This window comes from Leptosomus discolor, chromosome 4 (assembly GCF_034619465.1).
Source record: "Leptosomus discolor isolate bLepDis1 chromosome 4, bLepDis1.hap2, whole genome shotgun sequence".
NCBI classification, from domain to species: domain Eukaryota; kingdom Metazoa; phylum Chordata; class Aves; order Leptosomiformes; family Leptosomidae; genus Leptosomus; species Leptosomus discolor.
This window is the reverse complement of record NC_141394.1, coordinates 79,281,342-79,296,436: the sequence shown is the minus strand read 5'-3', so window position 1 is coordinate 79,296,436 and position 15,095 is coordinate 79,281,342. Positions and strand designations below refer to the sequence as shown.

At 39.3% G+C, this 15,095-nt stretch overlaps 1 protein-coding gene across 4 annotated transcripts in view; it reads left to right on the top strand.

The window, feature by feature from the left end:
- Window positions 1-15,095, top strand: part of CTNNA2 (catenin alpha 2) — a 459,358-nt gene that overhangs the window by 83,926 nt on the left and 360,337 nt on the right. For all 4 annotated transcript variants that reach the window (XM_086464656.1, XM_086464659.1, XM_086464658.1 and 1 more), the window contains one exon: window positions 10,984-11,187. In XM_086464656.1, coding sequence (XP_086320782.1) covers window positions 10,984-11,187 — 204 coding nt within the window. The remainder of the gene's footprint in view (window positions 1-10,983; window positions 11,188-15,095) is intronic.

Below are 15,095 nucleotides of genomic sequence, written 5' to 3'. Positions count from 1 at the left end.
GTTGAAATAGGTGTCATGTTAATGATCATACTCTGTACGGTGATGACTTGTGGTATAAAGTCAACTGTGAGTTATTAGCAAAGTTTTGGGAAGATTTTTCATTTATTGCTTCTTGGAGATAATTTATGTAGAAAAGAGGAGAGTTCACGAATCTGTTTTTTATAAGATTTTTCTACTTTAAAATACTGTTTGAAGTTGATTACAAAAGTATGTGTTTAATGCTTTATTTTTTTCATCCTTTAACTTGCATGTTCCTGCTTTAATTTTAGATAATTTGAATCCAGATATTCCTGGTTTTATTAGTTAAAGTAATTTCTTAATAGAATTTGGTATATATTTTATGCTCATTAAATATTTCTGGGTTCCTACTGCAACTAAGGATTCATCTTTTACCTCCCTTCATCACACTTGCTCAAATTTATTCAAGCTACATAGAGAAATTTGTTAAGAACTTACTGTGAATTCTCAGAACAATCTGTTTTCACTTGGGAAGTGGTAGTTTTGGTCCAGTAAGTTCTGATTATCATGGGACTGCTGTGTTGTCACGTGTTGAGTGTTGTGGGACTGATTCATGCGGTGTCCCCTGGTGCCCTCCCCATAGCCATCGCGACGCGTCCCAGAGACGGGACCCACCCATCAGCCTGGGGTGCAGTGGGGAGGCAGAGAAAAAGGCAGTGAAATTGCTGAGTGTGACGAAATGCAACGAGAAGGACCAGGAAATCTGTGCTGGGTGAAAACTGAGGTGAAGCTAGGTGGCATCCGCACTCCGATGTGGGGATGGCAGCAGGGATGAGGTAAAAGTGCATGTGGGGTGTGGATCTGAAAATGGATTTGTACATGGACATAAAGCGGTGGGTTGAATAGCTGTAGAGAGGCTGTGTGCCACAACAGGGGCTGCAGGCAGTAGATGGGGGACACATTTTGCCTGACGGAAGGGAGAGGGGGCAGTGGGAGGCAAAAATAGTATTTATTGGGTGCTGGGGATCTCTGACGAGTGGGAGAGTGCCTCCTTTCAGAACACGGATTGAGTTTGTGGTTTCTGAGTTTCTAGAAACGAAGCTGTGTCAGTGGGATGTGCTGACAGCACTTCAGCAGTGCTAACCACTGCAGAAAGTCAGCTTCTAGGGGTTTCAAACAGGGCACCCTAAAATACTTCACATTTTAAACAATTCTAAATATTTTGCTTTCGATTTTGATATTAAAATTGAGGTAAGCATTCTTGCACAGAACTGTGAGGGTAGCTGTAATAGTTTTGTAAATAGAAAATGTTTACTATGCTTGCAGCATAGACCCATAAAAAGGAGTATTTCTGTGTTTGGAGCCAGGCTAGGATTGTCTACAACAAATTATGGGTCAAGGATAAAATAAATGAATAAACCCTGTGACTTAGAAAGGGGGGAGAAGAGAAAAATAAAGGAAAAAAAGGACAAAAAATCCTGCTTTGTATTGATGCTAAAACCAAATATGTCTTGCCTTGTGTTGCTCCAGAAAGAAAACATCAGAAGTGATGAGATGGCTTAGCTGACTTTCTCCAAGTTCTGTATCCATCAGTGGAATAAATTATATTGTATTTGTCAAAATGTGTATGTAGTGCTTGCTTTTTAGTACGTGTGAATCCAAATAGACACGTCCTATACTTGATGGTGTTTCACTGCTCCAATGATCTATTGTTTCTCTGTGTGTGCACACACCCAGTTGTCTTTAAAGTTGCTTACGATCAACATAGATCCGTGTTACATCTTGAACTGCTGCGCCTGTGTGTCACCCCTTTACTCTCAAATGTCAAAAATATCATTGAGTCTTGAATGAGTGTGAAAATAATTTGATTTATAAAGAAATTGATCTGATTGAGAACTGGAAGAGGTGGTTAAAATTATTTTTGGTACTTGAGGTATTTCTATATTTGGGACAGGTCCTGAGGTACTGAAAATGTACCATTTTTTGTTATGAGAAGGATTTGAACAGAAAAATTCCGGGCAGAGTGACTAAATCTTTAATACATTTTTGAACAGTGCAGGTCTACCATTTGGGAGATAACTATGTTTTATGAGGAAGAAAAAAGTGTCTGATGACACTGCTCACTGTCCTTCAGGCTGTAAAAGGAAGTTCGTACTTAATAAATGGACTTTCATTATATATTTCTTGGATATTAATAATCCTTTTGGAATATTTTGCAGGGCTAGTGAATGCAGTACTTCTTAAATGGAATAAAAGATCTAGTAGACTTGTAATGAAAAAACTCACCAAAACGCATAGGAGCTGAAAAGACAATACTTGGCTACAACAATAGCAAAGGATGCTTTTTTTTTTGTAATAAAGTTTAAGAGCAGTCAAAATATGATATAAAGGTAGTGGACAGAAGAGATGCTGTATCATTAAGTGTCTGCCTTTAAAATAGTGGGTTTTGGGCAAATAACTGTACTACTAGATGCTCAGCCTGAGAATGGATTTCACAGAATGTTTATGGAATCTCAATTTACTTGTAAATAGGTTCTTCAGAGAAGTGAGTTTTGATGCTGGAGATAAAAGGACAAGATGTGAGCCACAAAATAAGAATTGAAATGTATTGTTTCAGTATCAGAATCATAAGGAACAATTGCAGAAATACTACTGCACGCTCCACATAGCAATTTGGAACTAGACTTCCTGAGCTGTAGTGTCTAGGGAAGCACAGCCAAATGGCTATTTCTGTGTAGTAGCAGTTATATCTTGAATTTCAATAGGAATGCCTGGCTTAGCGTGCGCTGGGGAAAATGTGTTTGCAAATTCAGATAACCTCATGTACGACTCTGAATGAAATGCAGGGTTGGTTTTTTTTTTTCCCCTTGTGCAACTGAAGTGGCTTTTGACCTGGAATGGTGTCGAGTCAGTCATTTCTCACGTGAAGGCAGCAGGGCTGCAGCCCGATGCTTCCAAAGCTGCTGTTCAGTAGTGAGATCCTTGGCACTTTCTGTGCTCCTCTGATCTCCCCTGAGTGGGGAAGAATCCCAGGCTGGTCATCCTTCCCTCTTAAGGCAATAGTGAACAGCAGCGCAATGTTGTATTTTACAGAATACCTGAAAACTTCCCCTGTTCGCAGAAAAATGTTTGAGGATGCTGAACTGACCTTTCAAGAGACAAATAAGCAGAATGAATTTGCAGGTCCGGATGATGCTAAGGGGCAGAACAAGCTTTCTTTTCCCATGTTATTGCTGCACTTTCCTGCCCACTACAACCTCTTTGGTTTTGTTTAGTTTTATTTTTTTCCCCCAGAATTTTCTGTGCAGAACGGGAGCGGTTTAGCAGCAAAAAAATAAAATTGAGTTTAGATTGAGGGTAGATTCAGACTAGATCTAAGGAAGAAATTTTTTACCCTGAGGGTGGTGAAAAACTGGCACAGGCTGCCCAGAGAGGTGGTAGCAGCCCCATCCCTGGGAACATTCAAGGTCAGGTTGGACGGGGCTCTGAGCAACCTGATGTAGCTAAAGATGTCCCTGCTTACTGCAGGGGGGTTGGACTAGATGGGCTTTAACGGTCCCTTCCAGCCCAAACTACTCTATGATTCTAAATTGTTCAATCACCTTTTTCAGAAGCTCATTCTACTTTTAATCTTAGTAGTTGGCTTTATGACATGTCGTGGTTAATGTTTTATCTGTGCTTGTGTATGTGTGGGAATGTCTATATATTAGTGTGGGGATGTCAGCTCCAGAATACAAGAATACAGAGCACAGCACTGGAAAGGACGGGATTTTGGTATCAAATGCGTGGCAGAAATGTCACCTCTGCAAAGGTCCCTTGCCGCCAGTCAGGATCTTGTTTACCTTCATTCACCTGGAGCAGTGAGAATGGTGCTGCTGGGCTGGGTTTTCTGTGTACGAGCTCCATCTAGTGGGTTGCTTGATTATTTTTCATCATTTTTTTTTTTTCCCCCTAAAATGCTCCAGTGTAGTAAGTTCATACTGTGGAAAGATTTAGCACTCAAAAAACTTATTTGTAAGTCTAACCGTACCGCATTGCTGCCACCTCTTTGGATGGTAGAAAAAGTAGCGTACCAACACGCCAGGTGCTTTGTGTGTTTTCCTGTCACGTGCATTTAACCTGTTTGTGGTGGGACAGTAACCAGTTTAATTGCAAAAGAGTTTTTGTAGTGAATCCTCATCTAAACAAATTTGTTTGGAATAGTGGAAACACGCAAAGGAAACATGCTTTGAGAAAACCTCACTGACATTTCTATAAGAAATACGTTTTCTGTAGCAATACAATTATTCTATTAATATTCAATTTGTTACACGTTGCTTATTTCTTCATTAATAAGTATGAATATCTGAGCTTTTAAATCAAAAATATATTACAGTTTTGTCAGATTGCATACAATAACTCAAAAATAACACTAAGGGAAATTTTCCAATTGGTCTACAGTTGGTACTATTTCGAGTACGTTTATTTAGCACCTCGGAGATGCTTATGTCGCTCACGTGTGTGAGGAGTGAGCGCCGGCAATACTTCAGGGGAGCAATATCTCCATTTACACTGAGAACAGAGTCAGGAGAGGACTGCTGGGGGCCGTGGAGGTGGGGGCTGTTGCTACTCTGGCTGCTCTTGGGCTGTGCGCTTCCACCTGAGCGTGTTATTCATCCAACTGCTATGAATTTAGTCACCCCGCTGTCCCAGAAGGAAAGGAACCCACTTATTTCTCTGAATTAGTTCTCCGTTCCTTTAACACATCAGACCGGCTCCTCGAAAGCTGCGGTGTGGCACCGTCACACTGTTCTTGCTTCTTCAGATTATGGCTGTATGGAGTGTCTGGGAAACGCAGCATAGTGACAGGTAGAAAATTTGATTTATCGCTGAATGGGAACTAAATAGCCGTGTTAGCACTTTGGGGGCCACTGACAGACGTACATAAACCAAACCTGTGAGCGTGCCGCGTTTGTTTTCACGGTGGGACAGGCGCTTCTGACAAAGGAATACGTTGAACGCTCCTATTTATACAGCCTTGTCTCCCAAGTTGTTCTGAAAAACTGGGTCCCTCAGTGTATTACGTGCTGCTTTTCACACAAAGGCAGTTTTTCATACTGTCTTCTCGTGCCATTGTTTGTCTAAGACAGCTGTCGGTTAGATTTTTTTAATGGCACTTGTCACAGCGGTTGTGGTTCCTTGTGATGTATTGTTCGCTTTGCAGTGGCGTTTGCCTCAAAAAATGTATTTTCATTGTGCTAAATCGCTGACAAGCGTGTTAGGAAATGGTCTCTGCCCTGAAGGTTTTACATTCTAAATAGATGAATTAATAAAGTTTAAAAAGAGAAGTAGAGGAAAGAATGTGCCCTTTGTCCAGAGTCACACAACAGATTCATAGAGTCATAGAATACCAGGTTGGAAGGGACCTCCAGGATCATCTGCTTCTACCTTTGAATACAAGATTAATGCAAGAATTAGTAAGGGACCCACAAAGCCCTAAATTCCAATTAGGTGGCTCTGCAACTATACTGTGCTGTTTGCCGTGGTACGTAATGTCTCACTTGAGTTTACTGGGATTGTCTTAGATGCAAATTTTTGGAAAACTGTGTTTTACAAAATGGCAGTTTCTTGCTTGAGAGATCTTTGTGTTCTCTCTAGGATAATTCCTCCGCCTGCAGAGCTCCAGCTAGACACGGGTATGGTTGCAGCAGCTGCTTTATCAGTTTTGTGCTACTACATGGACTTCTACATCTACTGTTCAAACTTCATCTTTTTTTCTTTATAGCATCCCATATTAGATTCGAAACTGTATTCTTACGCCCTCAAAGATGCCTTTCCTGTCTTTGAGAATCTGCGTCTGAAAAATCAATTAAACTTTCCTTTCCTTCCACAGCCCTATAGACGAGCGTGAGCTGTTTGCTGGTTTTTAGTTTTCGTTTGGGTTTTGTGAGTGGTTTTTTTTTTTATTTTTTCCTAATCAGTGCTTTTGATGTTTCTTTTCTCAAGTAAGAATGTTGTTTCTCATTAGAACAGAACAACATGATGTTGGTCTTCTTCTATATGATTTGATAGTTTCTTTCAAAATTCACTTTTACTCAGTTACAAGAGGCAATAACTTTTGTTTCAGTGGGGCTTTTGTGTGTTTTAAAGAAATACAGTAAATTGTATAAAGGGCCCAATAAAGGCCATTACTTTTGTCATCCTTTTACAGAATAGAAAATTAAAGAAGCACAAGGAAATTCTTGTTCTCTCAGTCAGTAGCTTAATGGGAGGTAATTGAGTGAGGAATTCTAGAAAGAAGTGTCTGTGTGGAGGTGAGAATCTGACCTTCCCTGTTAAACCCATAAACACAACTGCATAAATAGGAAAACCATGTAAGCATGTTTGTTGGTGTGTTTTGTTGTTTGGTGTCGTGTCCCCCCCCCCCCAATGTTATCTGAGCCCTTTCCTCTCTGAATTTTCGTTGAGAGTTATAGCTGAGCTGTAATTTAAGAATCTTTTTGTTACCAGCTCGGAGGTGGTTATAGGAGTAGTAGTGGTTTCATTAATGCTGTTTAGAACTGAAAAAAATGAAGCTTTCCAAGTGCTTTTTTCCAAGCGTGCCATAATGCTGAGCACTATAGAAGTTTAAGAGCCCATCCAATGACTGAGGAAGAAGTTGGAATACATTGTACGTTGGCTGATTGTCAGCTCTTTGAGAACTGGAACTTCCTCCCTCCCTCCAGCCCCCCAAATCATTAACATTTCTTACGTGTTTACAAAGTGAAGGAAGCTGTGGTTCTGAAGGAGCTGGTGAAATTTCCTTTAAGACTCTTATTTGCAGAAACCGGCCAATGAGCAGATTTCTCTGGACAATAAGGCCATTAGGTGGCTAATTAGTGTGAAGAGATCTTTTTTCTGAAAGTTGTTATTCTTTATGAAAACATTGTAACTGCTCTATGAACACGTGTGTGTTTTCTTTAAATTGAGAGTATGTAATAAAATAGGTAAATATAGTATGCTTAAAGAATTAGATACTTTCACAAGTTTAACCATTTTCAAATAAGTCTCCAATTATATTTAAATTAATTTTCTCAGACTTTATTTCAGCAACTGAAACCAAAACTGCTGTATGTTCATAGCGAAGATACAGTTTGCACTAACCTGTCTGCAGTTGTAAAGAGGCTTGAAACACTTAATTATAAGGCCTGAATTATGGGGTCAGTCTTTGACTTACAGCTTTAATGTTATTTAACTAATTAGAAACGTAAAATGTTCCGATTCGTTTACATTCATCATTCATTAACTGGTTATCAAGAAGTGATGGGAGCTTGGGGCTTCAGAAGGAATTCATTTAGCCAGTTTGCCTGGCAACTATTTTTACTTCTTTCCAAGAAGACATTATTTCCTTGTTAACATAATACCGATATATGTGTAAGAACTTTCTACGTGCTATTAATGTGGTCTGAAGTTGCATTTAGATACTAAGCTTCCTTTGAAAAGGAATAAAAGCTTTCAGAAGCAAAAAATGTCGTCTCTTCGGGAACTGAATGGCAAGAGCTGTCACGTCGCAGGTTTTCATCCCTGTTTTCTTTTTCCCAAAGCTCACAAACCTGTTGTCCTTGCGAGATGTTTGAGAAATATTTAGAGTTTAAAATAAACATCTAAAAAAATCATTTATGCGTAACCGCCTATCAGAAAGGAACTACATTGTTATTTATTCTATTTTAAACAAAGCATGGTCGTTCTGTTTCTTTCCTTAGAATCTCTTAAGGTTTTCTTTCCCAGCAGTGTTTCTTGTTATAAAAGTGAATTAAGAGAGGCCCAAGAAGTTAGTGCTCGTCGCTTTGTGTGACGTTAGGGTTAAGAAAGCAGTGGGGCAAAAAAATAAAAATAAAAAAGCTTTTAATGATCCCAGTGGACAGCAAGTTCAAGCTGAGTCAGCAGCGAACCCTTAGAGCCATGCTGGTTGGCCGCCTACGAGGCTGCATTAGTAAAAGTGGTGGCGGTAGGTCAAGGAGAGTGGGTTTTTACCTGTATATTCAGCACGTCTGAAACTGCATCAGGCCTTCCAGATCAATTTGGGGCTTCCCAGTGCAAGGAAGACTGACAGACAGATCCAGCAGAGACTGCGAGGTGATGAGGGGGAGGGGCTGGCAGAGCTGGGAATTTTCGAAATGTAGAATAAAAGGCTTTAAGGAGGGATCTGGTTGGTGTCTTCAGCTGCCTAGTAGGATGGTAGAGAAAATGGAGCTGGAGTCTACGCCGAGGTTCGTGGTATTGGGATGAGAGGCAACTGGCACAAGTGGATTGAAGGAAAATTCTGTTTGGATATTGGGGAGGAAAAAAACCAAACCAAACAAAAACCCCCGCCATGAATATGAACAAACACTGAAAGAAAGGGCAAGAGAGATTTGGAAAATCTCCGAGGATGGAGATTTCATCTTCACTGGATGAAGCCTTGGGCAACCTGGCCTGAGGTCCAAGTTGGCTTTGCCTAAATGAGAAGTGAGATGTTTGTGGAAGGACTGGCTGTGTTGCTATAACTGAAATATGAAAATTGGGATAATGCTGTAAGGATGTTGCTTTGATTTGAATTTATGGATTAAGAAAGAGGCTTGCTGTAAGTACAACATATGTTGGCTATTGGAAATGCTCTAGTCTCCAATAAAGAGTGCTTTCTGTCATTGTTAATTACCACTTTTATGGTCATTTAAAAAAAAAAAACAAACAAAACAAACACATGACCATTCACATCACCGTTCTCTGGTCATTTAAAAAGCAAACCAACCCACAACCAGATTTGAATAAGAAAACACTGAAAATAATCAGAAACATGCAGCTGACTTTTTAAATATCTTTTACTTGGCATAAGTTGCGAAGGTAGTTCATCTGATGCAATTTCAGTCTTGCTACTACCGAATTAAATATGCTGTTGTGAAGATGAATTTATATAGTTGATTTCTGAAAATCCCAATGCTTATGAAGTGTGACGGTGATCTCTGTTCTTTAACGGTTATCATTTGACTGAGGAGCACAGAGACGTGGTAGGCGTAAGCTCAACTCCGAGAAGTCATTTCTAATTTAGATGCTTATAAAACTGCTCTGCTTCCTGCTGTGAAACGTACGCGCTAGAAGATACATATGAGGCATTATTTCACATTGTGGGTAATGCGGCATTTATTTCTGCTAAGTCAGCAGTTCCTGAGCTGGAACAGTATCCTATCTGGTTAAAAATTCCTCTTTTTGTCCTTTTTATTAAATAATGCATCTTCATGAATTTCCTGATAGGCTTATGTTTATTGCTGATTAACTGCTTTACTGTCCCTTAAGTTAGACATTTCTGAGGGCTTGATCCTCTTTCTCTGGCTAGTAATGAGAATTCCGTTTTCTTTTGGGGGGTTGTTAATTGGAAGTCTTACTGAGAAACGAGCAGATCCTTTGTAAAAGCCTTGCCCCGCTGAATTAAAGAAAACATATTCACTTGGAGTCACAGTTTAGCCTAGAATAAGTTCATTTCAGCATGTTTTGATTCATAATAAACAGATACAGTTTTCAACGTTGGTTATGTATCACGTCCCTAAATCCTGATTTACATTTTCATACACTGCGTTGTTTTTTTTTTTTTTAAATTAACGGCATCATTTGGCTCGCGCTTGTTCCTTGCTCTTGGATCCGAAAGGAAATAGACTAATCATAAAGTTATCAAGATGTTGTGAAAATTAAAATGGTTCATTAAGAAAAAACCCCTATGTGCTTTAAAATAGGTATGATTATTTGAAAACAAAACACTTTTAGCTTTTTCCTTCTTATTTGCTGTTTTATTTTATTTTAAAGCTCAAATCAGCGCAGGGCTCACAGAGCATTTTTAGACAATACGCAATTATGAAACTCCTTTGCCTGATTGCAGCAAAAGGTTACGGAATTACACGGTGTTGTCAACATGCCTGTAAGTGAGAGCAGGAGGTTATTTCTTTTGTATTTGTTGCCTTGAACTACAAAAGGAGAAAAGCAGGTCAGAATATAATCTAGCGGTGACTCAAAACACGTAATATTACATGAGGTTCTACACTAATAGGGGTAGAATCTATGTGGTTTAGCCCTATTTGATACTTGATAATGTTTGATATATAAATGACACAAGTGTTTATCAGTGATCATAACTGAAGAATTAAAATGTCTTTAGGAGAGAAGTCTTTGAAAATCAAATTCTTTTTTTCTAGTGGAATAAAGGTATTTTGCTAACTAGTTGGCTATTTGACAAATTAAAGGCATTTTTAGACTGTCTTCCCGTAGTGCTCTTTTTAGTTAAGTATTCCAGGACCTTTCCTGATTTAAAACCAACCGAAAAGCTTGCAAAAGCCTTTAGAAAAAGGGTTTTAAAAGATGTGATACAGAATGGAAATCAGTCAGATTTCATGTGTTTGTTTAGGTGTGATTATCTAATGATGGTTTTCTTGCGGCATTTATGACAATTTCATCTTTCTTTTTTTTTTTTCCATTTAATACAGAGATAACTAATAGCATTTTGGGAGTGTAGTCTATGAATAAAAATAATCAAAATGAAGGAATAACAGAGAATATTCCAGTTTCTCTTTAGTCATTAGTAACTCACACCTTTCATATGAATTTCCTGAATATCCAAGAAATTTTCAGCAGATTCAGGAAAGAAGAGTACTAGTTTACTTCAAGATCAAATATATAATATATAGAAGTAGAGATGCACACACATATTGCGTGCACAGTACAGTAGTTTATGTGGATTTTTTTAATATTATGTGGTTCCCAAATATGTACTTGAAGCAGTTGTGTTGCTCTTGACGGTAGTCTTTTATAACTATAGGTTCTGAATTATTTGTATATAGAGTTATTTTATATTTTATTTATGTATTGGGATTTCAGACCTGCCAGATATTTCTGTAATACTCATTTTTTCAGCAATCTGGTAGATGGTTTATTTATATGAAAGACTAAAAACCCCGTGAAGCTGCTGGAATAAGAGGCACTTAAAAAATATTGAAGCTCCACGTATGTTCCTGATTTTCCCACTCCTATTTTGTCTTCTAGAACAAAATTATTTTAGACCCGATGACTTTCAGCGAGGCCCGCTTCAGACCGTCCCTGGAAGAAAGGCTGGAGAGCATCATCAGCGGGGCGGCGCTGATGGCAGACTCTTCGTGCACGCGAGACGACCGCCGGGAGCGGATCGTAGCCGAGTGCAATGCCGTGCGGCAGGCCCTGCAGGATCTGCTCAGCGAGTATATGAATAACGTAAGTCATTTGCTCTTATTCCTGGCTGCTTTTTCAGGAGGTGATTCAACCTTTCTGAGGCTAATGTTACAGCTTCAATACTTGACAAAAACAATAATGCGTCTTTCTGCCAGGAGGAAAGGTAATGCTGTTTGAATTATTTAACTTTTTAATGCTAATGCTGCTTGAAATACTTGAGTTTTTAATATGTTGCAGATGTTTGATGGATGTTTGGTACAATCAGAAGCTCACAGGAATGGGTTTTGTTGTTTGTTTTGGTTTTTTTTTAACCTGCAAAGGAACTCCGTGCTCCCCATAGTATTAAAGTTTCTTCTTATGTAATCAAGAGCCAACAAGTATTCCTTTTGAGGTAAAATACTTTTTTATGAAAAATAATGGCAAGGAATGCAAATGGGAAATGGCCTGAGGATTATTTTCTTAGTGAAAGTGACTGCAGTTAATATTCACCGTGATGTCCACTGTGTGATGGTGGTCATTTGTCCGTTTATTTGGATGTTACCTGTAGGTGCTCACGTGAGGTTGTCTGTTTGCGGTGGGGGTTCGAGCGCTGAAGCTCGTCACTTGCTGTTGGAGCTCTTAAATACTCAGTTGCCATGAAAGGAGCGAGCTTAGCGCTCGGGCTGTTCACTCAGGGATGTGTCTGTGGTATCATAAGTACTGTGATCTGTGTAGGGTTTGAAGAAGCGTTAAATTGTTCAACGTGGTGTTAACCTGTGGTGTATAACCCTTGTTCTGTGTCACTTATTCCAGAGGTTTCTCTCCACCTGTCATTGTGTATTAAAACTCCTAAGGACTATCGCTGTGTCCTTTAAATGATACGTGAAATAGTCCTGAGCAACATCAACAACCTTTTTTAAAATGGAAATGTTTGCAAGCAGGTGTCAAACTGAGCATCCTACACTTGGCTTTTTTTTTGTCTGTCATTGCTACGGAGTATCAGGTGGCAGATTTTGATCCTATTTTGCTCGGACCCTCAAAATAACGTTGAGGAGGCTGCTCAAGGATGGACCTTTAATGTTGTTATTTTCATTGGTAGTGGTACAGTCTGTTGGCAGAGTGATCCAGTGCAATATCGCTAGTGCAAACGTCAGTCCTTCGGTCGTTTGATTGTACAATTCCAAATTAACTATGATGTTTTGCAGGTATTATTCCATGTAATAGAGCCACCTCAAGGAATAGGTGGTTCTGATGGTGCAGAATTTAAAAGCTTTTATGAAGTGATAGTTGATAGTTGAGATGTTCTTGTGCTGTGAATGAAAGCAAAGTCTATGCTTTTGTGTTATGGGTTAGAAATTGTAAAGAGAGCATTAAGTAACAGGATGATGAGACTGTGGTGGGAGACGACTTGCTGGATTGCTTCCTACAGAATCTTGCACTGTTTGGTGTAATCCTCAGAGGTCTTTCAAAAAAGCTTTGAGAACTGATGGATTGTGGCTTCTTATTTTGTTGTGCTGCCTCTAAGTACACAAGTTTTTGATAACAATGCAATTTGCCCTGGGACCAGAAGGATTCTTACATGATTTCTGACCAAATTTACAGCGAAAGGAGAGTTTTAAATGACGGTAGGTGTTTGTGACCATACTAAAAGTGGCTAATACAGTTTCATCGTTTTTTACTTAAACACAGAATGGTGTGAGCATCTAGTTTTGTGGTTACTGCTGGATGTTTTTTGAATTTGTCTTCCTCCTTTTTTCTTTCTTGGGTTTGTGTGTTGCTGTTTTTTGTTTGTTTGTTGTTTTTTTTTTTAATTAGTCTGAGCTGTACAATTCCTGTTCTGTTTTTTTCTTTTTATTTTACCACTTTATATTGGAATGCAATCAATTGAAGCTATTTTATACAGCTATAGAGTACTTAAGTTACATAAAGTGAAGTACTTCTGATTTGAACTCATCTGGGATAGTGGAATTTGAGAATGATATTGCATTAAATGTTGTCTTCGAAGCTGATCTTGGCAGAACTAAGGGATGGGATCCAGTTTACAGGTTGAGACACCTGAATTTAGGACTCTGTACCTAAGTACAGAGGGGTGAACTGCAGGTCTCAATTCACTTGTTTAAAGATAGATGCCTGGTGCAGTTTTAAACAACCAGTTCAAATAGTCTGGTGCTCGTTTGGACAGAGGCTCCTCAATCTGTCACTCAGAAGCATTTGGATCTACCATGGGCCTGTGTCACATCTGCCAGCCCCACTTCCATGTCATGTACGCTGTGGGGAAGAACAAATGGCCACACTCCTGCCTTTATCAAATCACTCGAGCCTCCATTGCTTAAGCTCCTGTATAAGTGATGGAGATCAGATCGGTACTGGAGATTGAAGAGCCATTCAAATGACTGTTAAAAACTAATATGGGATAAGTTGAGTAACTCTAGACTTCTCTGACTAATCGACTAAATCCCCATTAACTAGGACAGAAGGCTGGATACCTGCAGCTCCTCTTTAGGCATCTATCTAGAGACTGACTTTCACTCATTTGTCTGCCCTGGCAGAATTTGCTTTAGTATTTAACCATTTGCCTGAAGCCTGCGGATGGATTTTCCTGGGTTTGCACTAATGCTAAGCATGTTCATTATGACAGAAGATTTCAGTTGGCAGGTCTTTTTGAACGCTTGGATGAGTTTCAAAAGGGTAAACCTGAAAGGTATGCACCAAACATGACACGGTTGTGAGTCTGTTCAAGAGTTGGCTAGACTGTCAGAGCATGTTAGCTTGGAGATGATGCAGCAAGATGGACAGCTTTGACATCTTCTGCCCATACAGCCCGAAAGCACTGCAGTCCTGCTCTTGCTTTAAAGCTTGTGAAATTAATCAGAGGTTAGTGCTTTGCGTGTTTTTGCTGTTTGATGATATCTGGAAAATGGCAGATCATTTTTTGACTGGTGATTGTTGATCAAATCTGCGTACTGCTTTTGATGCTTGCCATGAGATACAGAGAACGTAGAACAACTTGAATATTTTGTGGCCATATTTAAACGATAGAGACAATGAAGTGCAGAGTATTGGCCATGTTCTCTACACCCAATGTTTGTTCAATCCTTCTCCAGATTAAAATGATTTCTTTCGAGTTACCAACTTGTATAACTTGGGTTCAGAGGGGTTTTTCTTTTTGTATACAAGAACACTTCTATTTTTTTGGTTGTTAAGCAGATTCTGTAGTCCCTTTTACCTGTTGGATATTTATGCTACAAAGTCCTGGATAAATTGGTTGTGATTTATGTTCTGTCTTATATTACATTTTCATAGAAGCTAAGTAAAATGTCAAGTGTAAAAGAACATACTCAGAATGGAAACGTTGTTCTTGAAGCTTAACTGATCTTTGGTTTTGCACCAGTAGATGGTATTACAGGCATGAACAGGAAACTGGAAGGTTTACAGGCAGCTGTATGAAATACAAGGTTGGCTGTGCGGTGCTGCATACTTCTAGCGTTTTAAATGGTGAATGCTGAAGGCAATGCACGAAGCAAAAAGGGGATTCCTAGGTTTTGTGTACAAGAAAAGGAAACAGCTTCCAACTGAACAAGGAAGGAACCTCTACCTTTGAAGTAGTGTGAGATGTATAAGGCAGCCTCCTCCACCTGCAGACACCCACCCCCCTCCCCTTGGAAAGTTCCCTGTGGAGAGGTGTGTGTCTTATCTTCTGTGCTTTTTATGTACATCCGCCGTATCTCCTGGTATATTCCCTGCACCTGAGATCTCTTTTATCGCGAGATGCTTTACTGGACTTTAGTGGATCAATAAACTCTGCTACATGGGAAGGGAAAATTTAACACACATGACAATGTTTTCCCCATTTGTCCACCCAGTTTCTAGGGATCCATCACAGGCTAACAAGCAGATAATGTTCTTAGCATTAGTTATATGCCAGGAGTAAAATCTCTCTGTGTATTATCTAGAATTTTACCAAAACTAAA